The following is a 25,627-nucleotide window of genomic DNA, read 5'->3' as shown; positions in this document are numbered from 1 at the left end:
TTTTCACCACTAAAGTACAGTATCAACTGAGGCAGGTCCTGCATTAATGCCTGTCTTGTGGAGGGGCATGTGTGAAGCTCCAGTTTTAAGACCTTTATCAGTTTATATTGTATTAGCTTGCCCGTGACATTTATTTAAGTAAATGAACATACAATTCAAAATATAATTGGGCAAACATTTTGAATAATGCGACAGTTTCTAACTACAGAAGAGGTGTAGTGAGTAATTCACTGGCAGAAAGAAGTCACTAATGGCTGCTAACGTATAGTAGCTAAAATGTTTTCTGTCAAAAAGCTGTTTGGAAAACGGGGCACCAAATTGCTAGAAGGGCATTAAACTTATTTCAGTCTACGCACTCGAGTCGGTAAAAGTGCAGCGGACAGTTTAAAACAAAGACACAAAAAATAGAAGCCTACATCTTATTTAGTATTATTTATGACTCCTACTGTAGGTTACAGAAAGTCCACCAACAGTCGCACGATGGCAGCAAAGTGCTAACTGTGCATAGCTACTTTGCCGGAAATGAGGAGTAGAAGAGGAGCGTAACGTAGGAAAAAAAGGTTCAGTACTATCGCCGCGTCAGATGATTAGCTAATAGTAAAAACACTGTCAAACAACTGATAGTTCGTTTCTCTTTTCAGCATTACGAAACGTTGTAAGTTCTCAATAATGTATATTGATCCGTTATTTACACTTTGAAGCCTCTCTCTCATTGCTGAAATGCTGAAAATGAAACTACCGATGAAAACGGGCGAGGAAGGAGGCGACGAAACGGCCGAAGACGATTCATTGGATCAGTCGGAGCACCAACATATTCCCAGGGCGGCATCTCCCTCCTCGGTCTCCGACAGGCTGGAGGAGTCGCCCAGATCTCATGTGAATCCATCCCAGTTGGACAAGGAGACTGTTTTTGAGTGGTTCGGCCTACATCTGAACCCCGCTAAGCGGGTCGAATTCATGTGTGGGCTCCTACATATGTGCCAACCCCTGGAGCTCCGCTTTTTGGGATCTTATTTAGAGGACCTCGCAAGGAAGGATTACCATGTTTTACGGGACTTTGAGTTTCGGGCAAATACTCCGAGCGATTTAGGCGTTTTAACGGACGTGATTGACCCAGTGGTTAGGTCTAAACTCCTAGTCTGCCTGTCCCTCCTAGGGTCTGACAGCAGGGAATGTGCTGGAATACTCTTTCGGATACTGAGCCATGTAGACCCGGCCTTGTTCTACAAAACGTATGACTTCTCCCATCTTCCATTCAGGGGTTCTCGCCTCCACCCGTTCCATCCACCGTGTCAGGACGGGAATGTGTTCGGGCGGTCAGAGCAGACCTGCGGCTTCTCCACGAACGAAACAGCGGCAGGACCCCTGGAGCAGTTGGCGCTGCTTTTTACCATGGCCTCTCTACACCCAGCTTTCCATTTCCACCAACGGGAGACGGTCCGAGGGCAGCTTGACAAAATAGAACTTGCTTTAGAAGAGAGACGTCAAAATCAGCTTAGAATAAACGCCCAGACAACGGTAACCTAATGACCAATAAACCAACATTGTATTATTAAGCGCTAAACTAGCTCAACATTTGCTTAACTTCAACGTTTGTTCTTCGGGAGAGAGTTTAAGTCTCTAGAATAGATAGCTGTAAGTAAAATTAAAGTAGTAAAATACTAAAATATACATTTATAGCTAAATAGGTAATATTATCTAATGCTACATTACATATTGGAGTATGCTATGTATTGTGGCAGGAAAAGTCCTTTTCCTACCATAAGCTGTCGTCCATGCTAACAGAGTTAGCTAACATATATAAGCTAGCCGTTAACCTGCCATCAGCCAAGTGGTTTCAACCAGTGACACCAGCCCTGTTCGAATGTATGGGATATTGCTATGACTACGTTGTCTTGGTCCCATTATGGAGTTTCCTATTTGTCTGGTGCTGTGGCTTCATATTGGCTACCGTTGTCTTTCTAAATGCCCTTAATAGTAAAAGGCACAAACAAGCTTACTGAATTTTAAGCGGTGTCCCTATTAAAGATATATCCAGGTGATATGCCAAGCGCTATTCTGCTAATATTGTCTGGTTATCCAGCAGCCTGCTATTACAGATTGCCTATCGCAGCTGATCTGTGCTGTAACTTTGCAGCAGCAGGTGTTTGACAAAATACTGTTTCGTTTTATTAGTTCAACATGACCCAGGTGTCTGCAGGTTTTCATTCCAACCAAACAGGGCAGTAGCTGATTTGACTTATTATGTCCTCCTTTGCGGTAGAAGTTTTGTCAGATAAATAAACTGGTGTGGAGCTTGGTAAATTGGAGTGAAAACATGCACCCGTTACATTTCAGTTTCTAATATTAGTAAGTGTAATAATGTTAACTGCGAAGGTTATCTTAAATTTAGGTTTTGCCTACTTGTTACACAGCTATTTTCAATTTTATCACGTAATCTGTAGCATACCATTAGGGCTTTCCATGGAGTCAAAAATCAGACAAGATAATGAAACACATGCCTGAGCCCTGGAGCATATGTGTGATTTTAATTAACATAACAGGGTGGTCATGCCTTTTATTTGGTTGGCAAATATTTTTCCTCTCCTTGCAGTTCAACTATCCGGACTCAGGGTGGGTTGCCCTCTGCCTCGATCGGTTGGGTTGAGAGTTGAGAAATGGGGAAAAGAGGAGTGAGAGGGGGAGAGAGAACCAGGGGGATACAGCTTTAGATACTGTTGTATTCAGGCACTGTCAGAATGGTTGTTATAATGATAATAGTAATACTGATACTTATAGGTGTAATGATGTTATTAATAGAAACAGCAGCAATGGTAACAGCACTAATTAATAATATTAATAATAACATAAACAAAATTAAAAATGATGATGATGAGACTGGTCTTAATGTTGGTTAAATCAGGGTTTCTCAATCAGATTTGTATTAAGGCTTAATAATATGTGCTGCGGAAATTGTACACCTACTAATGTACAAGCCTAGTTACACAGCGATATAATATTGTCCTTTACCTGTTGCCACCCCGTAGAAACCAATTATAGCAGCAACTTTGGTCTTCATAAAAACCAGTAGTGCAAAAAACATAGATGGTAGACAAACATGGATGTAGCCTTCTTCACAGAAATATTAGGAAGTCAGCTGCCTTATTACCAAATCAGGTTTGCTGGGATATCTAAACAGAATTTCCTGTCTTAACCTTGGAACTGATCTTTCTACACCAGTCCAGGTTACAAATTAAGGGGGTTCTGCCTTTTGCGACTATATCTGGATAACTTTATGTTATAATCCCCCGGAGTCTGGGTTTAGAGCCTGCAGTGATGTCAGTTCTTGAACCCAAAGAATCCAAATTTGGATTTTTTTTGGGGGGGGGGCTTTCTTGGAACCAGGATCTAGTAGCTGTGGAAACTGCATAAGGTACTTCATTATTTTAAAAGGGTGGGGGGAGCAAGCACCTATCCTATCTTTGTCGCTATCAGTCAATATCTGCGTCCCTTTATCAGTCTTGAACCATTATCCACAAAGGTCCACAAGTTGAAAGTTTTTTATTCCATCTGGTTCCAAATTAATCAAACAGCTGATTTCACTGATCAGACCTGTTTCCTCCTAAATTTGGTGTTTGTACCTACCTATTTTTCCACAAGTGTATGTGTACGTATTAATGGAAAAATCACTTCGGTTAGTCTGAAGGCATGTAAGAAAGAAAACTGTTCTTCAGCTGACTCTTCAGTGTCAGTTTTCCATCGAGACCTGAAAAACCCCTCACGCCTGTGGGTTAACCTCTATATATTAATCTCAACTTGTGTGAGTGTGTTGCTGCCAAATCCACACGTGGTACAAGTGGCAGTTTACATTAGGGATGCTCCCCTCAGTTGAGCAATGACTGGAAATGAATTTTCAGTATCCATTATAAATCTATCAGTAGTCTCTCAGAAAAAGTAATTGTATAATAGGAGATAATTAAAAACGGTTAAACGTCACTTGAATGCCATTGTTACTACCTGACAAGTTATTGCTGCTTGATGTCCACTACTCAGGTGTTGTGGAGTACTACTACTTATGTCAAAAAACAGCTTTTTATAACTCCTGTTGGAACTGCACAGAATTGTCTTAAGTGATGTCATTCGAGTCAGTGTTGGTTGGGGCTGCAGTGCTAAACCAGAGGAGTTCTCTTTTAACACAGTGAGCGTACCTTTAAACAACACTGTGGGGCTGTCTCTGTGTCTCTGAGGTTGACATCATTGTGAGTCAGGGCCTGGCCTGGTTAAGATGCACTGCTCTTAATTAAATCACACTTGCCATTTTTAGAGTGCTATACTGTGTCTGGACTGTAGCACTGTCAATTTTGGTAGAAGACGAAGGGAGACAGGGACAGTGAATGAGAGGAAGGTTAGAAACAAACAGTGGTAAATGTTGTTTCTTTGTGATTACATAATGTCTACCGCATCTCTTTTGATTGTCAGACAGTTATGCTTTAGTTGTCTCTTTGAAATCCAACACGCTATGTTTACATGGATGGTGTATCTTGGCTGTTATATTGTATTTGTATTACACACATATATTTGCTGTTCACCATCTTAAGCTATTCAACATTTTAAATAGGGTTGTGTAGACATAACTGTAAATTTTTTTTCTGCTGGATAGGTATTTGTCAGACATTAGTGGGTTTATATAAGGCTGATGATTTCAAGATTTCAAAGGTATTATCATCACATGCCTGATTTTGACTAAATTTAGACGAAGAATCCAACTTTACACTGTGCTATAGCATTAGGAACTTGCACTGACTAACCTATTGGACTTTGTTTTTTAAACATTGTATTATTTAACTTTAATATGATATTTTAGATAACATTGGTATGATTCTGCAAAACATAAAGTGTGATGCAATTTGACAGTGTGTTTCATTATTAGACAAATATGAAATCTTTAGTTTCATATTTATATGAAACTATAAATATATTTTCATATAAATATGAAGCTACAGGTTATAAGTTATAATGCTCTTATAACATTATAGTTGTGCTAAAACTAAACATGACATTTGAACAAAACCAGAATGAGGCAGTGTATAACTTGGTGTGGGTTTTTTTTTTTTGTGTTGTTGTTTTTTGTTTTTTTTTGTAGGAGCTAACAGGTCAGAAGGCAGATTATCTGCCTTCCCCAACGCTTGGTTTGGGAGAGTGTACAGCTTCCCATCCTCCTTGCCAGAGCCGACGCTCCAGTCGCTGGGTAACACAAAGAGAAGGTGAATGGAAACATATACAGCATATACTGCACATAATTATTATTATTAATCTGATGCAGGTACAACAGGGAACTCGATACTTGCCTAGTCCCAGTAGCTGTGTAGCTCTTTTGCTACAAGACATGCCACTGAGTCATAAGAGTTAATTACTGGTCTCCATTGTTGCAGCGGTGCATATAGAGGGAATTGTGCTCAGGGGCATCTCTCGGACCGGAATAGAGAGGGAATACAACTTTGAGGTAGGTAACACAACCACAAACACATACACACACACTGCTCAGGTTCAGGTTAAAATGTCTGGTCTAAGTGTGATTTGGCTTGTTAATCAATGTAATCTCAAATTTGACTGTTAACACTGAGTCCTGATTATTGTAAAGTCCTGGTTGAAATTATTGACACCCCTGAATTTTAAGCACAGAATTTGGAATATCTTCAGAAAAAGCCAAATTTGATCAAAATATTTAATAAAATGTCAAAAGTTACTGAACAACAAAAGTCCAATATATTGAAATAAAAAATACAGTTAATGAAATTATAAAATCAGAAGATTACCAAGGCATTTTAGAGCGAAATGTGTTACCCACTGTCAGAAAACTAGGTTTGAGGCGAAGGTCTTGTGTCTTTCAGCAGGACAATGACCCAGAGCTCACATTCAGCAGCACAAAAGAATGGTTGAAAAGGAAAAGATGAGTCCTGACCAAAATCCCATTAAAAACCTTTGGAGAGAGCTAAATCTGTCATTTGAAGAAGGATTCCTGCAAACTTAAAAGAGCTTGCACACAGCAATGGAAGAGTGGCAGAAACTACCAGCAGACAAATGCAAAAAACTAGATTGCTACCGTGTAGAGGCTGTCATTGTTGTGAAGGGTTCTTAAAATTCAGGGATGCCAGTACTTTCGACCAGGACTGTAGTTATTTCTGGTGTTTCCTGTAGTGTACCTGCTGGACACCATACGCACACATGTTCTTGCTTTCCGCTCTTCTGCTAACACCTTCCTGCATGTGTGCTCTCAGCTGTGGTAGGTGGGCAATTCCCTGCATTTGAAAGATGAAACAAACAGTTAGCTTGATAGTGGATTGTAACAATAATAGCTTGGTGAAAAACCAAAAATTATTTAAGTTAATGAAATTAATCAAATAAACTTTCAAACAACTCTTCTCAGGGCCACTTCAATTGCAGTCTTTCTATAGGGCTGTCTAGGATAGAGACACTGGGTGACAGTTCTGTTTCCACATGGTCTCTTTTAGTCCAAAAACCACGTTCAACCCTCAAAATATATGTACAAGGACCTTTCTTTACAACAAACATTTGAGCATATGGACAATGTGCTAAATAACCAAGTACCATACTTGCTCCTGCTCATGCTCTATATGAAAATTGGTGGTAGTAGTTAGTTTTGGCAATCTAAGCAGAGCGTGTCAAGATTTGTCTTTTATTAGACAACTCCTGCTGCTGATGTCTCCTCACTGAATCACAATCAGGTCAAAAGACATCATGGACTTACCTTCATTATCCACAGCTATCATTTCATAAGGCTTCATATGCTAGTTTGTGCATGAGGTGTCTTTCTGATTGGTGTCTTCTACTCTCATTCTTTGGCATCACTTTCTCCCTTTGGTGTATTGTGCTGGTTACACCAGTGCCAGCCTGCAAGTTAGGGTTTTTTATCTCCATCTTAGTAAAATGTTTGGCTAGGTCAAGCAGGATTTGAACAAAATGGCTGCCCTGTATGTTGTAGCTGCCAAATTGGACTTGACCATGAAACAAAAATGCAGGTTCTGCATGTGTCCATATTGTTACAGGCATCATTTTAAGTCTTTGGGTTAATTGTGGTGGGCCAATCCTAGGCATTTTTTAAAATTTCTTTTTTTGCCACAGTTGGCCATTACTCTCAGCTAATCCAATTTTCCAGTTTCACATTGAGTCAGTATAGTGCAAAGCTAGTGGCAGTTCATTACAACTAAGGACCTTGTTGCTTCAACAATTAATGTTATCCCAATACAAATTCACAGTAACTAATGGGAGTATTAAGTGCACATTTACAGAAAGAAAAATTCAATAAGACAGATGGCGAGTAGATAGTAACAGTCCTGTTGGCTTGAATGAGCTTTGATAGTCAAGCCAACAGCACTCACAACAGTGAGCCGCTTTCATTCTCCATCTGTCTTTACTGGACACAGACCACTGATTCAAAACATGCAAAGACTAAACACACATATTGTCACACGTGTTCATACTGTACACATGAGTTAAGTAGACGTGTCATTTTCATCTTGTAGAATATTTAATATACATTAACTATAGGTATGAATACTTGTTTATTTCCACATAAAAATAAGCAAAGCCAATCCAGTTTAGATTAGCTTTCTTACTAAAACCTAACTTGCTATAAGAAAATATAACCAGCTAGATGGTGTTAAGACAGTAATGCATTCTCCTAAATGTTGCCTGATAAGTCATAGTTTGCTATTTTTGTGATACAACACTGAATAAGATGCTATTTAATAGCATGTCACTATCCAAACAGCTGAATTTAATACTTTGGCATCTACTGTAGGCATAAAAAATTTAAATTAAATCCTTTGCAAAAGTGTTAGGCACTGAAAGAAAAGTGAGGATGCTTTCAAATATAATGGCGCAATTAGTTTTCATGTAACAATTAACTTCATACAAACTGCAGTAAACAGAAAAAACTAAAACAAATCCATATTTGATGTGACCACCCTTTGCCTTCGTACACTTGCGCTGTCACTGTCTCTTCATGTAATCTCAGACTGACTCAATGTTGTTGAGATCAGGGCTCTGTGGCTGGCCAGAGCATATGTTGCAGGACTCCTTGTTCTTCTTGTTGCTGAAGATAGTTTGTAATGACTCTGGTTGTTTGTTGTCAAGCTCTGATGTTCAGCTCTAGAGTAAATTTTGAATTAACATATTCCTAAGGTTTATACAGGCACTCATGTTCACGAGTAATTCATGAGCTCATACCACTCAGAAAATATATCAGACCTCCCTGAGTCTCAACAGGAAAGCTATGTGGTCTAACACATCTATTTTATACACAACCTGATCTTACATGTCTATGGTTCCTTTATGAAGAATTAAGACCTTTTTTGTGATTTTTGTTTTGTATAAAGACAAGAATAGAAAGTGTTAAAATTTGAACATTTTTATAAAGTAGAAGTTGTAACTGAACTACATGTGGTTTCTTAATGAGCATAACTAATGTCTACATGATTATAGGCAGGGATGAGAAGGCACAGGTATGTTTGGTCACTTCTTTCTCCTGTCTTTTCCAAAAGCACTTGCTATGTTTTTTTTGTGTCATGTTTTTAATTTGGAGTTATTTTTGTTGTGATGTCTTGTTGTCTTATATGTCTGTCCCTTTAAAAATTAATCACTAAAAATAGATAAATTAAATCAATGTGGTGTAATCTTTTCTGTTTAGGTATGTACTTGGGTGTGAGTGCTTACTTTTTTACTATGACATTATATCTCAGCATAGCCCCTTTTCCTTTTTGAGGTCACGGTTGTTAGCGTTCTCACTGTAGTCCGTATAATGTTGGAGGTTGTCCTCTGCTATGTTTCAGGTGAAGTGGTCAGACTCCTCTTCTAGCAGTGTGACTAAAACCCATCTGGAACTGGAGAACTTCCTTCTTAAGGTACCCACTTTTGTTTAAGATGTTATTGATTTTTCATCCAGTGCTGTGAGTTATGGGCTGTTAAGTTATGGGTCCTCCAACCCATCAAACAGTGTTGGCAGGAAGAGGAAAAACACCAACTTGGGAGTATTCACCCATTATTCCAATGATGTTAGCCCTAGTTAAAAGCTCGTAGTTGTCAGATCAGCAGCCTAATTTGGTTACTTTTGTTGTGATGCGAATATGTAGAAGCTCATTACCAAGTGAAACCAAATACAAACAAACAGTGTATAGCCCCTATAAAATTAGCTGAATCGTTTGTATCAGTGTTATTATTGAATTTTATTCTGATATAACTTCCAGTTGTGGTGCAACAGTTTGTTGACATGCTTGGAGATATTTTCAATGTCAGAAATTTCCAATATTTCCAGGATTTATGTCACTGTTGTGTTACATAGCTGCATCCATGCTATCTACATTTATGAACAGGATCAAGGCATGTAATGTTTTTGCGTTCAAACAAGTTTCCATTGAACTGGCTGTAATCGTCCATAAAACTTTTAACAAGGATGTATTAATGTAGGCAAAAATGTTGAATCTTAGTTAAATCAAAGTTCAGTTTATCATCTGGTCTGGTGTCATGGGAGGTGATACTTGCTGTGGTGAGTGTGTCAGCACCACGGACAGTGTCAGAGAGCGTCGGACCTATTGGGCCTTTTTCACATGAGAAATTTTGCCACAATAGTAAAAGCACAGGTGTAAATAGTAAAATGAATAACAGCTGAAATCTATTTATCTGCTTCATTTTCAAGGTCTTGGCATTGTGCATGCAGGCATACTGACACTGTCAACACTTACTGGGAATCTTGAATAGAATGTAACCATCATTAATGTTAAAATGTTGTAACTATCATTAATGTTAAAACACCTGCGGTTTTCATGCTATGACAAGTCAAAATGTCTGCTGTAAAAAAGCTATGTGGTGATTTTACCACCTTTTAATACGACAAAAAAAAAATACTGCCTTGTTATAGTGTGGTTTGATAGCAAGGAAAAAAGGGTGAACATGGGTGAATGTTAATGCAGTAAATAAGACAAAAGCAGAATATTTACTCGTACAAAAGTAAACAAATTTGATTAAAGTCCTGAAGGGTTTGTCAGCTTTATTCCTCCTTCTGCAGTGCAGTGATCTATGTGTAGTACTCACTATACTTCACTATACATTCTTTTTTTTTTTTTTTTTTTTTAATTCAGTCTTGTTTTAATAATGGTTTTGTCTAATAATCCAAGCACACAAGAGTCAAAAGATTTGTCATCAGTCATCACCTTGAGCATTATAGGTACAGTGTGCAAGGGAGTTTACTAAGTTAATGTACAAACTCCAGTGATGAGGTTTTCGGCCAAGTCTAGAACACAATTTCTCAGGGTGCAGCTGTATACGCTGAAACAGTCTTTGGCTAAAGGTTCATTTAAGACCATTGAAGCTGAATCCAAAGCCACACTGCTGCATTTTGCACAAGTTTACACACAAATAACTGTTGTAGTTTTTAACAGGCAGATGATGATATCTTTATTTGCATAAACCAGTTTCTCAATGAATCCTGTCTGTTGTTTACCTTTCCTCTTTCTCTGTACAGCTTCCTAAGGATCAGTGTACTGAGTCTTTTGAGAAGAGCATCCTGAGGCTTCTTAACCAGGGGGGCCAGCATGAGAGCAGGGAGGTGGAGAAGAACCTCAGGTACATTACGTTTATCCCAGATATACTCCCGATGTGTCAAATAATGGGGGTATTGTGAGAATTATAGCACAGTAGTTTAGCCGTAACTGATAAATATTTACATAATTTGCTTCAGTATTTGAGTGAAAATGATTAAAACCTAATTGATTTCCTTTCAGGAGTTTCAGTGGCGTCCTGCTATATTGGAAATGATCATGACTAGATAGAATTAAAATACATTTAATTTCAGCTCTCTCAGCTAAACATGATGGACCTTTTTGGACTTCATGCTGTTGATTGGTGTTCTTTGGTGTCCACACCATCTAAGAGCACATGAAAACATTACAAACTGCAGCCTTGAGTGTGGAAAAACTGCTATCTGGTCTGGAGCCTTTTATTTGGTTATTTCTCCAAGGAAAAGAGGTCAGCATCTGTTTTAGGGTCATTTCCTGTATGTAATAAATCTGGAATACATTTTTAGTCCTTACTGTGCCAAAGTACACTTAGGAGAGAACTAACACCCATGCTTTCTGGCTTTAAGAGGCAGTCAGTAGAATTTGCAAAATGCATTATTCTCATTTATTCTCATTATTCTCAGAGAAATCCAAATTAAAGCAGTTAACTCCCCATAGATATTCAATAACCACTAATGTCAACGAGCTGATGGTTGTCACACAACATAACTTATTGTAATTGAAGACGTTCTACAGCCAGTAAGTGTTACTCATGCTAATGTAATGAATCAATGCCAAGACAACACTAGATGAGAATCGGAAATGAGTCAAGACAACTGCGCCCCTCACCCACACAACCCTAATTCCCGCCCAACCCGGCTGCAGTTTAGCACCAGTTTTTTATCTGCTTATCAGCAGATTTTCAACACAAGGAAAATATCTGTATATTAATGGACAGAAGGACACATTACTGTTCCAGGAATGTAAGAACATTGAACAATAACAGTGCTCATCATTTTGTCAAAATGTCAAAATATTTATTGATTGAGTGCAACATGCAAAAAAGTTAATACTAATGCATTTTGTCACTCTCATTTTAGTTTTTCTGTCTTACTTCTATTTAGGGAATAATAATTCTTAAAGTTTTTTTTTAATAATTCTTTTGTGGATGTAAACAAAGTTTCATTTTGCCTTGCATTCAGTGAGTTAGCTGTGGCCTAAAACTTCAGTCATGTTCTTTTAAACATACATTTGTTTACATTTTGGCAAATTGGTACCATTAAAAGTAGGCCGAATTGTTTGTTAGCATTTCCTGTTTGCACTGGTTTGCACATGGATGCACAGACAAGTATCGCTGGGTTACTTTGATACTGAAGAAAACTTGTGATGATTCTCAGGTAAATTCTGAAGTTATAAAAAGTGTCCTTTTTTCCTGATTTCTGAACAGATTTATGGATGTTTATTAACAATAGACATTGGATGTCTTGATATCCTCGGAAATTTTAATTCATATTGACTCTAAACCTATGTGTATCATGTCTGTTTGTTGAGATTTGACTGAGTTATGACTCAGAAGAGTGCAATTTTGGACACAAATTGCAGAAACTGGGTGGCAGTGTTTTTGAAGTGCATGATTTTCCTCAGTAAGCTGTGTGTTACACCTATTGCTGCAGTTACAACTGCTGACAGTGTTTAAGTGGGCCAAATCACTAGAACTAGACTTAAGGTTGTATTCAGAGCACTGGCATGCCCTTGTGCCTTTCACCTCATGCAGTATGTTTGCCTCACATCTCTCCCACTGCTCCTCCACTCTCTTCTGAGCCGCCCTGGGGAGGCACCCCTCATATTGAGAAAACCTCTGATCTGTCTCAATGTTACATGCAATATTTTGCAGTTGTCCCCATAACTAATTTTCAGGCATGTCAGACAATGGTACCTTTATATTTTGTTTCATGGTTGGATGAATAGCCAACAACTGCGAAGAGGTGAGGCCCACAACCCAGCTGCATTGAAATCATCATTGTTGCTTGCATTTCCAAGTCTCTCGTCTTTTTTGGGTCTTGGCTTTATTGGTGTCAGGGGAAAGCTTTTTGTTTTATTGTTTTAGCTACATTATGTTAGTGTAACTGCAATATATTGGCATTGCAAAAGAGCTCCACAGATGGCTGCAATAGTTTGTTGTTTTATTAATTAAGCACTGATTTGCATGTTCAGGACCAGTATGTTGTCATGGTTTGATCATAGCCACACAAAGTCCACTACTGTGATAAATAAGTATAGGTCCAATAACTCAAAATTTATTTCCAGGGAAAGGTTCCTGTCAGCTCCTCCAGTCTTCAGACAGACTAGAAAGGTCTGTAGCTTCTTCAATTGTGACTCCAGTTACTCTGCGAAACCTGCTTCTTGCAGATGTGAGTATCAGACTAAGAATGAACATCTATGAAGGAATTTTTTTCTCCCTTTAAAATATCTGCTCTGTTTTCATATATATTTACCGGTGAAACATATCTTGTTTTATGACATGGTGCCTTTTAAAGTCAGCCCTTGGAATGGGTAACATCTAAGCTGTTCTGTAGCCTTCCATAGAGGTCTCAGTGATCTGATCTCCTCAAAGTGATACAACTCATGTTGTCTGTTTCAGAATGTACTCAGTGTCATCTTAATCTTAGAGCAAGCTGGGAAACAACTATTCTTTTAACCATTATTGTTCTCAGACCTTTTCTCCTTTTTTAGTTCTCATTTTTCTTCTCAGTTCAGTGAATAAATATAAAATATAGTTTTAACTAAGCCAAAGTATTAAAAGGAGCAATAACGTAACTGCAGTATTTTGTCATTTATGACCATCAGACATGTGGACTAAGGCACTTTTAAAATCTTAAAATAGTAGTGTCATTGTATATGCTCTCCTTTATCATTAAATTGGATTTGATCATGATCTGAATAGTTCTTGATATGTGCCTAGCCACTGTTATTCTTTAAAGAGGTTCTCCACACTTAAACATGTTTTTTGAGCTGTATACTAAATATGACTGTACTGTGATGAAACACATTGATGCTGGTATTGATATTTACATTTCTTTCCAAAGTTATAAAGATTGGCATTGGCCCCCCGTAGATGTCAAATTAGATGTCAAGCAATGAAGCAGTAACCCCCAAAATGGTGCCTGCAGTGGGCTACTGTACTGTCATAAAACTCCAGCAACAATTGTCACTGAGATGTGCGAACATAATCTGATTACTGTTGTCAGAAACCAAGGGATCTTTTTCTTTGTAGGCAACTGCCAGCTTGGAAAGGCCTACCAAGGAGACTGCTCTGATGCCTCCAGTCAGGAGGAAGGTGAGAAGAAGTGAAATTCTTTTACAACTAATTTCCTTAGTTTTTTCCTCTGTGTAGAGTAGTAGGGAGAGAGCAACAAAGAGGCAAAAGAAATGCACGGTGCCCTGTATAATCAGTGAATGAGGCCTGACTGTGTGTACAGACAAAGCAAAGGAACAGCTCAGTAGCTAGCGCTGTAGTCATAGTAACCATGAAAAACTAACTAGCGTTTATTTTTATAGGTCGTGTGGAAAGGCTCAGTGTGTTTCAAATTCTCATATTTCAAGGTTATATTTGCCTGGTCATTTACTGGACTGAGTACAGCTTGGGCAGCAGTAACCGCAGCCCTGGCCTGGCTCATACTTAACATCAGAATAAATCCATCCTCTGTTAATGTTATCAAATCTTGAGAGTTGTCATACTTATTACTAATACTGCTAATTTTATAAGGAAATTACATGTTACATTCAGGTTAACATATTTCCTATAGTTTAAAATTAGCATTTACCTTAAACTGGGCAATAGAAAGAGCAAACTGATTGCATTTTATGTGTGCAGTACTGTATAATGTACAGTGAGATATAAAGAATGAAAGCTTAAACAAGACAAGGTATGATAAAAATCAATAAGTAGCCTTTAATGTATGGGGCTTGTCATGAGTAGTTTCTAATGAATTCAGTGATTTTAGAGAACAGCGAGAGGGCTTAAAGGCCTCAAACATTAAGTGTATGTTTGTGTTTAGATGGCTATATTATTCAGTAATAGTTTGATTTTTATGGGGAATTTCAAACTACATAGTTTCATGTCTTAGCACCCAGCAAAGATAGAGGTCCAGTTATACTTTGTTTATGAGCTTAACCTAGCATGAAGACAACCCAACAATACCTAATTCTTAGTGCAGGGATTAAACTTCTCCGTTGCTCTGATAGATTTCCGTCAGTTGGATATGAGAGAGGCCATGTATGAGATCAGTGTAGATCCAGAGTGGGGGAAAGCAAGGTGGGGTGTGACACCATGAGCCTGGCGGCTGTATGAAATCCTGAGATGTAGTACATAAACGGACAGTGTGTACACACAGTGGTGTATTGGTGTACTGTGCTGTTCTTCAGATTATCTTTATTTTATTTTTTTAACAATGAGATGCATTTATTTTTAGTTAAATATGACATATTGACCCAACTTGCTTAATTTTCAGTGGACTTACGACAGTGGCAGATTGTGGTGTAATGTGTCTCGTGTAAAGGTTTCATTGGGCTTTGGGCGATAATTGGGGTTTAGCATTAACAGCTAACAGCTGGAATTAAGAGAGGTAATGATATTAATATGATTGCTGTTTTTCTGTATCTTCAAAAATGTGCTCTATTCTATGTCTTCAAATTTTATCAGTGTTCATCACAAACTGATACCAAGCAGATTGTTGTCATAGTGGGGAAGCATCTAAAAAAAAGCATTGTGCATTACATCTTGTTTCTTGATTATTGATGAAAAGTAGTTGTAATGTTGTTTAAATTGTTTGTTTTTTTTTCTGAGATTTAGAGTCGTATGTTCAAGGACACAAAAAAAAGCACGGGACCAAGAGTCCATGTCAAGGGTGAGTAGACTGTCTTTCATCCCCAAGATAAAAGTAGGACATCACTGCACCAAATAATAATGTAATACTACTGTAACATTATGATGGGAAACAACAGCTAATTAGTAAGAATGTAGGCAAAGATTTATAGAAAGTTAATTTATATCTCCAACAAGACTTGTTACATAGAGCTGTGAAGAGGAGAGTATGGAAAAAATATGGATCAATGCAAGAATTTGATATTGATTAGAAAAATAAGTTCATTAATACTAGTGAATGATGCTAGGACTACGTTTTTACAGACCTTTTTATGATCTAATACAGACTTAAAGTGACAATCTCGAGGATTTCAGTCCTGGTTGATTTAGTGACACCTGTAGTTACTGGTGGTAACAGCAAATGCGGTTTAATATTACAGGTCACAGAATTCTAGGGGCAGCAAATTAAACTATTTTCGTATTAATAAAGAAGTCAGGCAATAACTGGCCTTTTTCCGTCATTCTGTGAGCATCCGTGATTTGATTTAATACTGCACACGGCATGAGTCTGCAAACAGCAAGGCACACTGAAAGGAGCTGGTTACTTGACTGAGAAGTTGGAAGTGTGCAGCCTCTGCAGCTCTTCATCTAACAGCTCGATGTGGCTGCTCCTTCTTGTTCCATTACCCCCTGCGATATATACAAACTGATCCGCTGTCCAAAAATGCTGAAATGACCGTTGTCTTGTTCTATAGACACATTTTTGATGTAAGTGCTAAGCTGAGTGAATAACACATTTCATTCCCTGTGACTACTTCGTAATACAATTCAACATGTTTCGCCAGTTAAATGCTTTTAATGTGAATCTGCAGCAGCAGTAGGAAATGTTCGGTTTGCATTAGAAGTGACTTAATGCAGCATTTTTTCTGGGAATGTCGCCAGAGAAACCCAGTTTGTAATACTGCAAATATATAAATACTTTCACAATCCCCATTGTGTTACCTCATTTGGTGATAGATACTGACTTTCAGACATTTATTTAAATGAAAATTTTCCAGATTGCTACTTTAAAAGGACAGCACTTACATTCCTCTCTACTCCATCAGTCTCTCTACTGCCAAAGCCTCCCAGGGGGATAGTCGGAGGGGGGGCCACACTGCAGAGGTCAATGGTCCAGCAGAGAGGAGGAAGAAGAGCTGTACACTGAGGAGTAATCAGGACGCTGAACAGCAGAAGGTACAGGGCTGTCATCGATATCATCCCACTGCTGCATGCTTTTTGTGTTTGCTTTCCCCATTCTAAATTGTATTTGATGATTGCAAAAGTTCCCCCTTCTTGTCTGCAGTACTGTAGCTGCAGCCTACTTATTATTTGCATTAGGTGAGCTACAGGTAGGCTTTTCTTTCTATTTAAGACGTAAGCTACGGTACAAGCCACTAGCAAAAGTAGCTTAATTACAATACATCTCCTTAATTCAATCCAATGAGGAACATAATATAATATATATTACGTAATACGTAATGTTTATGCTGTAACTGTAATGTAGCTCTTAACCTACATGTACATGCCATGCACAACGTACAGTGCGATATTTATTAACAAGAAAATTAGCCTTATTTAAAAAAAAAAAAATAATAATTCTTGTGTTCTTTCGAAATGACTAATTGAAGTAAGAATTTGTTGGTGTTTTGCAAGTTGAAAACAATTTCAACTGTCTGTCCAGGCGTTGTCTGATGACTGTCTTGAAAATAAGAAAAATAATATTGTCTTCTCCTGAGGATGAGAAATGGCCCTCACAGATGAGTGTCCACAATCTGCTTCTTCTACAAATGAAAATGCCAGTTTAAAAAAAAAAAAAAAAAAAACAGCTCACGTCTTAAAACATTTGAGCTTTCTTTAAGGGATGTTTGTAGCTGAGTCTGTTGGGTTGAAGGCCTTGTTGGGACAACATGTTTTTGCTTTTCTCACATGTAACAGTAGCAGAGGAATTTAACAGCATTGGTGTAATGATTAACTCAACTGCAAAGTTCAGGAGCACAGTTCACAGTTACGACCAATTCCATGAAAATAAGTTAATCATTATAGGTTGCAGTTATATGAAGGCCAGTAAGATTTTGTCAACACATCATCTTCCCCTGTGTGAGAGGCCAAGCACATAGCGGCTGTGGCTCAGGAGGTAGAGCGGGTCATCCAATAACCAGAAGGTAGATTGTTCGATCTTTGGCTCCTCCAAGATACTGACCCCGCCCCGCCCCCCCCATGTATCATTGTTGTGTGTGTGTGTGTGTGTGTGTGTGTGTGTGTGTGTGTGTGTGTGTGTGTGTGTGTGTGTGTGTGCAGAAAGCGCTGTATGAATGGGTGAATGTGGCATGTACTGTAAAGCACTTTGAGTGGTCGATGAGACTAGAAAAATGCTATATACGTACAGTCCATTTTAACGACACATTAGGCAGAGGTAATAAACAAAACAAAATTCTTCCCCAAAAAAATGCAGTAACGGTTTCTAGAATCACATAAATCCTAGTGGAATTCTTTGAAAATGTACTGGTTTTGTAAATGTTTTGGATGTTGAAACTGCTCTCAAATGTTCTGACCTTTTATCTTCCTTACAGCAGCAGGACACTGAGAAAAGAAGCCACCCAGGCACTAAAACCAAGAACAGAGTCCTACCCACAGACAGGTGGGTCAGCAACAGCTTATCAGAATTTATGACGGTGTTAAAGTAACTTTTATCAGTGCTAGAGTGTGACACTATTGAGTGAAATATAAATCAAGCAAAATAAATGTTTCATTGCTTGGAGAGATACAATCATGTTCACCCTGTGTGTCACATGGAAGCCATTAGAAGAAGATTTTATCAACTGTTTGATCTGCATGGCAATATGAGAGTATACATTAAAGCTATTTACCCTATTTGACTGGACCGTGTCAGAGCACTGCACTGCTCTGTCAACGGTCTATCAGTCTTTAATCTGCCACACTCTACTCATCAAATATACATTTGTATCCCTTGTTACTGCATTTCTCTGCTGACAGTGCTATGTCCCAATGTCTTCCACGTCCTTTCAGGGAGAACGGGAAGGGGAAAGGGGCTACCTTTGTGACCAATGGTAGTTTGGTGCCAGCTCTGTCGCCTCAGAGGAAAGGTGAGTTTCTGGGTGGTTGTTGTGATGGCTTTTTGTAATAGACCAACAGAGGGAAGGAACATGTCATTCCAGGATGATTGTGAATAATTGAAAAAAATATGAAACAACTACATAAAAACTGTTCCCTGTAATAGAGGGAAGGAGGAAAAGATACTTTGTGAAATACAAGAGACAGAGCAGGCTGCCGTCTAAAAACAACAGGAAGATAGTTATTGTAGTTTGGCCACTTATTTGACTCGCTCATCATCACATTGTGGAGCTGCAGCTGTGGCTGTGACACACGGTTCATGGAGGATATTGAGGTACTTCAAAACATTTGATGCCTAATTGCGGCAATATGCCTCAAAAATTACACTCCTTGTCATAACTCACTCAAATCAGAACACACAGAAAGGAACAGGAAGTGCTCCTGTTACAAACAGGAACTGCTCCTATTGCAACCAGGAAGGGCTAGTAGCTAATTCAGCATACTCTAATGGTGCACAAATAAAGGCTTTAAAAATAGGGCTCAAGATTCAAAGAAAGAAATGGGGCTTATGTTCCATGCTTACAAACTTATAGATTATTATCTACCGAATAGAATTAAGGCAAACAATAATAACAGAGTGACAAAATCTAAATTTTGTGTCAGTGTCATAGAAAGTCCCTAAAATAAAGTACCTTGGCTAATGGTAACTGATTTTTAATACATTCATTTATTGTTCATTGGACATAGTATAAAAATAACTGACTGAAAACATTCATTTTTTTAGTGACAGTAAAAGCTGTTACTGCTTACAGTGATGTCAGACCCTGTTCCACACAGCTCCATACTACTTTACACAAAACACATGCACAACAGTAGCTCCACTTAATGTAAACACCCATACTTTGAACAAATACATGCTTCCACATTATGCGAATGCTCTGTATGCTGATGTTTGGTAGCTTCTTTTTAGTTTAACTCAGATGTTGTTGCAGGTGGGGGTTCCGGTCCAGATTCTTTTGGTGAAACATCATCAGAAAGCTACAGCTCTCCATCCAGCCCTCAACACAGAGGACCAGAGAGCCTGGATAGTGAGGATGACAACAACAAATGTAAAATAATGAAGGATGTACCTGTGGTGTCCTACATGCCTCCCATCATCCCTGATGGGAAACCCTCATCTGGGAAATTGATGATGCAGATGCTTTTCTTATTGTCCTCTGTGACAAAGATGTTAGTGTAACATGGACTGAATCTTTTCTTACCTGATCTTATTTCTCTGTTAGATACGGACAGCCACTCTGATGACTCCAGTAAAGGTCCCGGCCCTGAAATGTTCTTCACACACCAGACCAATCCAGCTGTTTTGGGGGAGGTCTCCTCTGTCCATCCTCTGGCTTCCAGCAACCATCAGTCCCAGATGGAGCCCCTCTACCCAGAGACCAGCACAGAATTACCCCCACTCTCCTTCATGCATTCTCTGCCCTATGTGCTCCCCAACGGGCCCACTGACTCTCCGCTTCCACTGGTCCCTCCTCCTAGCCAAAGCATCATCCCTGATGGGAAACCCTCATCTGGGAAAATGATGATGCAGATGCCCCTAGTGCCTCCGGTCATCCCAGGGCCTGGAATTGTGGGAGACCCAGAGAAGAGGGACATTCTCCCAACCTTTGGGATTCCGCCTAACGGCCTCCACCCTCCAGGAAGTCTTGCTGTGCAGCCTTTGCTTCAGAGGTTCAAAACAGGTCTCTCTCACAGCCAGGGTGGTACTGATGGAGTCTCAGGGAGTTGTTCTACCCCTGCTGTCCCACAGGCTTCACATCAGGCCCCTGTAAGAGCCATTAGTGTCATGACCCCAGGCCCCACATCCTTCTCCTCTCCTCTTCAGCAGTCTCTGCCCTGCCAAGACCCGGCTAGTGTCAGCTCAGGCCCGGCCTCCTCTCTGCCACATGTGGAGAGTTCACATGCCAAGCACCCTGGCTTAACCTTACCGTGTGGCCTGCCTTCTCCTTACACTCTGCCCCCTATCCCCACATCTGTCATGCCTCCTGGAGGAGCACCTGCAGCCACTGGAATAGCTCCGTCTCCTGGACATGTACAAGCAGTCGTTCCTCCAGCTGTGCCCACCCACACCCCTGGACCTGCCCCTAGCACCAGCCCAGCACTTACTCACAGCACGGCACACAGTGACTGTACATCCTACAGCAACAGCAGCCCTTCCATAGGAAGCGCCCCTGTTGCCCCTGGCAACCCTATTCAGCAAACCAAGCAGCAACAAGTGGCTCCCCAGCAGCAGCAGCAGCAGCAGCAGCAGCAGCAGCAGCAGCAGCAGCAGCAGCAGCAGCAGCAGCTGCTAGTGGGCTGTGGGACTTGTGGCTGTCATAACAACTGTGGCACACGAGGCAGCAGCAGCAACAACAGCAGTGTCAGCGGTGCCTCCAGCTGCCAAGCACCAATATTCTTCCCTGCCCACCAAATGGCAGCAGCAGCACGGCAGGTGTTCAGCGTTCCTCCACCTCTCTTCCAGCTAACAAGCCTGTGCAGTAACAGCTACCTCACCCAGGCCCAGCCTCCTCACCAAGCCAACGGTGCCACCCTGCCCCCCTTCTTTACCGCTGCTCCACCTCCCGCACACCCGTCCCCCTACGGCCCTCTCCACACCCACTCTCACAGCCATGCAGATGTGCCATCGCACATGCTGGGCACCCAGGCTGCAGCAGTGGCAGTTGCCGCAGCTGCAAACTACAACCTCCAGCAGCAGATGGCGCCAGCAGCATCGTTCTGTCAGCGTGTTTACCAGCACGTATACCATAATCCTCTGGGGATGCTGTCTGCTGCGACACTGGGGGGAGCTGGAGTCAATAAGAAGAACGGCAATGTATCCTGTTATAACTGTGGTGTCAGTGGCCACTACGCTCAGGACTGCAACCAGCCCTCCATAGACTCCACACAGCAAGGTAATGCAGCTACGCGGAACAGGGAGAAACAGAGGACCACTTAGTTTTCCTTTCCCAAAACCCCAAGCAGTCACCAGAGTCCGACATTCAGCCTAGACTATGGGAAGTTAGGGCTCATTCTCACCAAGTATATTTTGAGTTTTTTAATTTCAGCTCCCGTGGGTAACCTCCATCAGTTTGGTTTATTTGGCCAGATAAAGCTCCAGAGGTTCACTGGCACACTCAATTTGTACCAAATAGCAACAGTACGAGGCTTGAAAAGCCAAGTCTGGGTTATTTGTCAGGACGACTGTATTGCAGTGTGGTAGGAGTAAGACTGGGAGTGTTCTTACCTGGAATAAATCTCGGAGAAGAGAAATTATGTTTGCAAATTAAGTATGCAAATTCCATTCCAACCGGTGAGCCCAAGAGAAAACGTTGTACCACCTACTGGGTTGTGCGTTTGTAGGCACACAACAAAAGAAACTCAACAGTCTAAAAACAACAAGCAGTAGGTGGAACCACTGTCTTAAACTGTTTTTGTTTTTGTTTTTTGTTTTTCCTGTGTTTTAGGAATAGTAATAAATGTGGCAGCACTTCACGCCAAATGCTTACTGGGTGCGTGAGGAAGTGCGCCAATGAAGCCTTTGGAAGCACCTCATGAAACTGGCTTACAAGTCCCTTACAAACTAAAAGACAGACAAGCTCACAAGCTCACTTAATTATGATTAACAAGCTGAAAGGAGGGAGCTGTGAAGTCATTGTTAGACCAGTTCCATGCTGCTCAACTTGGGCCACTTAAAGGAAAGGAAATAGCAGCAGTTGCCTATAGATGTAGAAATGTCACCTTCTACGAGCAAATAAAGTAATATCTGAATAGCTAAACACTTGTGCCATCTGCAGACAAAGACAGTTATGAACAGTTTGTTTTTTTTGTTTTTTTCCAGATGATATTTGTCTATGTTTTTCAGGTTTTACAGTGCTTTTTGAAAGCAAAAATAAAACTGCAGCTGTTAACACTCTTTCCCTGCAGGTGGCAGTAATGTCATCATTGCACGCACTTTAATTACGTAGCCCTGTTTGGGACAGTCTCATCCGCTGCTCATGGTTCCCAAAGAAAACCTCAGGAAGGTATACATTTGCCAACCAACCAGATAGTCCTTAACTTCAAATTTTTTTTATCTTTTAATTTTTCTTTTATTATTATTTTGATTTTTTTTTTTTTGGTAAACCAAAAATACTTCTTGAAAACCATACAAATGAAAAATGAATATCTCCTTTGTGTGGCTTACCAAAGTTTGTTTTCAAGCATTGCTGCTCCTCATGGCCAATGGCTGACAAAAAAATGACCACTGTGATTACAGCTCTCACCAACCATTGTTGCATTGGTTGTTTTTTGTGCTCCAGGCTCTGGGAACATTAATGAGATCATTATGAATTCAATGCACCGGAATGAGGTGAAGAAGATGCAAAACTTATTTACTTGGACAAGTACTACAAAGTTGAGATTTATGCATCGCTAGAAGATTTTTCAAACTATCTATGTTTTACAAGAGAAAAGACTTGAAGGATGAAGACTAACTGGTTGGTTTGGTGAATGTACATCTGGTTAACCTTCCCACTTCCAATAAAGAGCAGTGTACAGCTGCTTCCCTGAGCTTTTTTATGGAAAGTATGTGCCCTCACAGGGCTAGGTACCTGCAGAGTGTTAATAGCAGTGTTTTTTCTTTTGTACAGCACTGAAAAGTCTGAAACCTGACAAATGGGGCTAGATGTTGTCTGTAGCTGGTGAAACCTGCAGGTTTAAACTGATGAAACATCAGTTTGCAGACTTGGAAGTCATATTCGAACAGTTAACATTGTGTCGTGTAATAAAAAGCAACTCTGACACCATTGATAACAGATATGATTTTCCTTGTGAAGTCTCTGCAAATTGATTTCCATAGACAGCAGAAGTAAATGCAAACCAGCGACTGCCTAAATGGTGCAAAACATTCGGTCCATTCAACTCATTCGCAAATAATTAGTCTTTGGCATTTTTTGAAAAAATGGTAATCAAAAATCTAAAGGATACAGGAACAAAAACACAAGAGGTTTAGGTTATTCAAAGCATCCATTTAACTTAGTCCTTAATTTTTAGGAAGTTTACAGCCTGACAGCGTTCAAGGCCCTCACTGACCTAATGTAATGATCAGATCATAATTTCCTCAACTGTCCACTGATTGTATATCCTTTGTGTGTTTGGATACATCTGTGCGTGTCCATGTGGTTGCTTGTGTGTCGGTGTTTTCATTGCAGGTGGCTTCCGGTTAAAATACGCAGCCTCTCACATTTCAGAAGCATTTGACAATGTGGACTGAAGAAGAAAGGATGAAGAGTTCCTCTGGTCTCGTTTCCACGGTGACGGTCCTCTGTTCTTCCCCAGGCTATGTGTGTGGGCAGTGCACACTTCTGTGTACTTCAGGAAAAAAAAAAAAAAAATCTCAAAAAGAAAGACTGACCTGCAAAGGGCTCAGTGGACAGAGCCTAAGTACTTGTGCCTGAGGAAGTCTTTTTCCCTCGGAGATGATACACTGTCTTGCGTACACCAACTGTCCACATGACTCCCGGTCCCTTCCCTTTCAGTTTGTTTTTGATATTTTTGCACTGAGGGTTGGAAACATTTAACTTATTACTTATTAGGACGTTGACAGATTTTGGGAAAATTTTTGTTTTGTTTTTACATTAAACCGGAGAATAGTCTTGATTAAAAAGGTTCTTAAACACTTATTTCTAAAACAGCGTATTTATGCATTTTCCTCATTATTACTGTTCACCTGAGATTTTACTGTCTGACAGAATTATATAGCGGTTTTCAAAAATTAAGACGAATCAAAAAGTAATTGTAAGCGCAATGGATTTTATGTTTGTTTTCAGTTTTGCTGTAAGTTTTTTGAATGTACAACTTCTCTTTTAAGGAATCTGACTGTATCAAAATGTATGGATCACATGCATTTTTGCCATTTGATGTATATTTGGTTGGAAGGTAATCGCTGCTTTGTATTTTTTTTTTTTTTTTTTTTTTTATTGTTTTCCTTGGTCAAATGCACTATAGTGAAACACGCACGTAAGTGCACTAAAACAGTCCACGGCAAACCAAGTTGATGTAAGGATTCTTTCATTTTCTTTATCAAAATCAACATGAAATTGCAAACTAATCAGCAAATACAGCATTCTGATGGTTTTAGTATACTTTAGTATTACAGGTGTGAAATAACTTTTTATGGCTAACATTTTAGAGTGAGCAAGTTCTCTGTGTAGAAATACAATAAGAAGAAAATCTTTCAACCCTGATCCAAGTTAAATGAACTAACAAAAGTCACCTCACTTCTCTATCATTCATCTGCCCGGCAGAATGCAATGGTACTTGGTCTCTGTGGTCTGAAGAAAATCTTTGTTTTTCCCCTGACCCCTTAACCTTTAGTCTAGAGCTGGGGAAAAATTCCAACTTGTACACAGAAAATACTAAAATCTGCTACCCTGAAGATGAAGCTAGTCTGGTTTGGACACTCATAAGCTTTGGTCTTACTCAAGACAAGACTTAAGGTTTTTTAACCGCTACTGGGAGGACTCACTTTGCTTCAAAACAAACAAGAATTTGTTGTCCAGCCACAACTCAAGGCGAAAAAAATGTTATATCCGTTCCGACTAGCCGCACTCAAAGGCAGGCTGACAACCCTGTCGTCATAGCCTCCTCTTGCATCACACTGCCGCCCCAGTGTCTCTCCAAGAACATTGTCTTTTGCATGTCTTTGTTAGCCTTAAATTCAAACCAGTCAATAGTAACTCTGCCCCCTCGATTTATTTGAGTGTTATTTGTGTAAGTTGATTTACGACAGCTGCATCAGTCTCATTTATGCTCGATGCCATTTTTCTGTCACTATATTTTATGGATATAGCAAGGCAGCTCGCTAGCTCTGTTGGAAGGTGACGTTCCCACTCCTAAAGCGAGACTATAACATTTGCTGAATTGCGGCCGCAACTGACTTGACGGCATAAATGCTAGAGAATAGATAAAGAGTCATAAAGTCAGCAAACTGACTCAGTAATTACAGAGCAATATCAATCTGAGGTTTTCTAATACTAGCTACAATCAAGTAAGACTGTAGCAGAAGTAGCAGTCC

At 39.8% G+C, this 25,627-nt stretch overlaps 1 protein-coding gene across 7 annotated transcripts; it reads left to right on the top strand.

The window, feature by feature from the left end:
• Positions 1-538: 538 nt before the first annotated feature.
• On the top strand, positions 539-25,071 carry zcchc2 (zinc finger, CCHC domain containing 2). 7 transcript variants are annotated; one of them, XM_040126644.1, is made up of 14 exons: positions 539-1,518; positions 5,123-5,243; positions 5,412-5,482; positions 8,832-8,903; positions 10,520-10,620; positions 12,861-12,964; positions 13,828-13,890; positions 15,406-15,460; positions 16,524-16,653; positions 18,030-18,097; positions 18,487-18,563; positions 19,524-19,640; positions 19,815-21,485; positions 23,763-25,071. In XM_040126644.1, the coding sequence occupies exons 1-14, from the start codon at positions 721-723 to the stop codon at positions 23,822-23,824; spliced, it is 3,510 nt and encodes a 1,169-aa protein (XP_039982578.1). In that variant the 5' UTR covers positions 539-720; the 3' UTR covers positions 23,825-25,071. The 7 variants fall into 7 exon arrangements, with proteins under 7 accessions (XP_039982578.1, XP_039982573.1, XP_039982577.1 ...); XM_040126639.1 differs by having other exon boundaries at positions 18,454-18,563; XM_040126643.1 differs by having other exon boundaries at positions 15,400-15,460; positions 18,033-18,097.
• Positions 25,072-25,627: the final 556 nt, after the last annotated feature.

This window comes from Xiphias gladius, chromosome 5, assembly GCF_016859285.1.
Source record: "Xiphias gladius isolate SHS-SW01 ecotype Sanya breed wild chromosome 5, ASM1685928v1, whole genome shotgun sequence".
In the NCBI taxonomy this organism is placed as follows: Eukaryota; Metazoa; Chordata; class Actinopteri; order Istiophoriformes; family Xiphiidae; genus Xiphias; species Xiphias gladius.
Note: the sequence above shows the minus strand (reverse complement) of the source record. Positions and strands in the feature narration are given on the sequence as shown.

Excerpts from the sequence above, each read along its gene's own strand:
- zcchc2 (XM_040126637.1), top strand. The coding sequence starts at position 721 with ATGCTGAAAATGAAACTACCGATGAAAACGGGCGAGGAAGGAGGCGAC. Across the intron at positions 10,621-12,860 it reads GAGGTGGAGAAGAACCTCAG|GGAAAGGTTCCTGTCAGCTC; the intron begins GTACATTACGTT and ends ATTTATTTCCAG. Across the intron at positions 21,486-23,762 it reads CATAGACTCCACACAGCAAG|GTGGCTTCCGGTTAAAATAC; the intron begins GTAATGCAGCTA and ends TTTTCATTGCAG.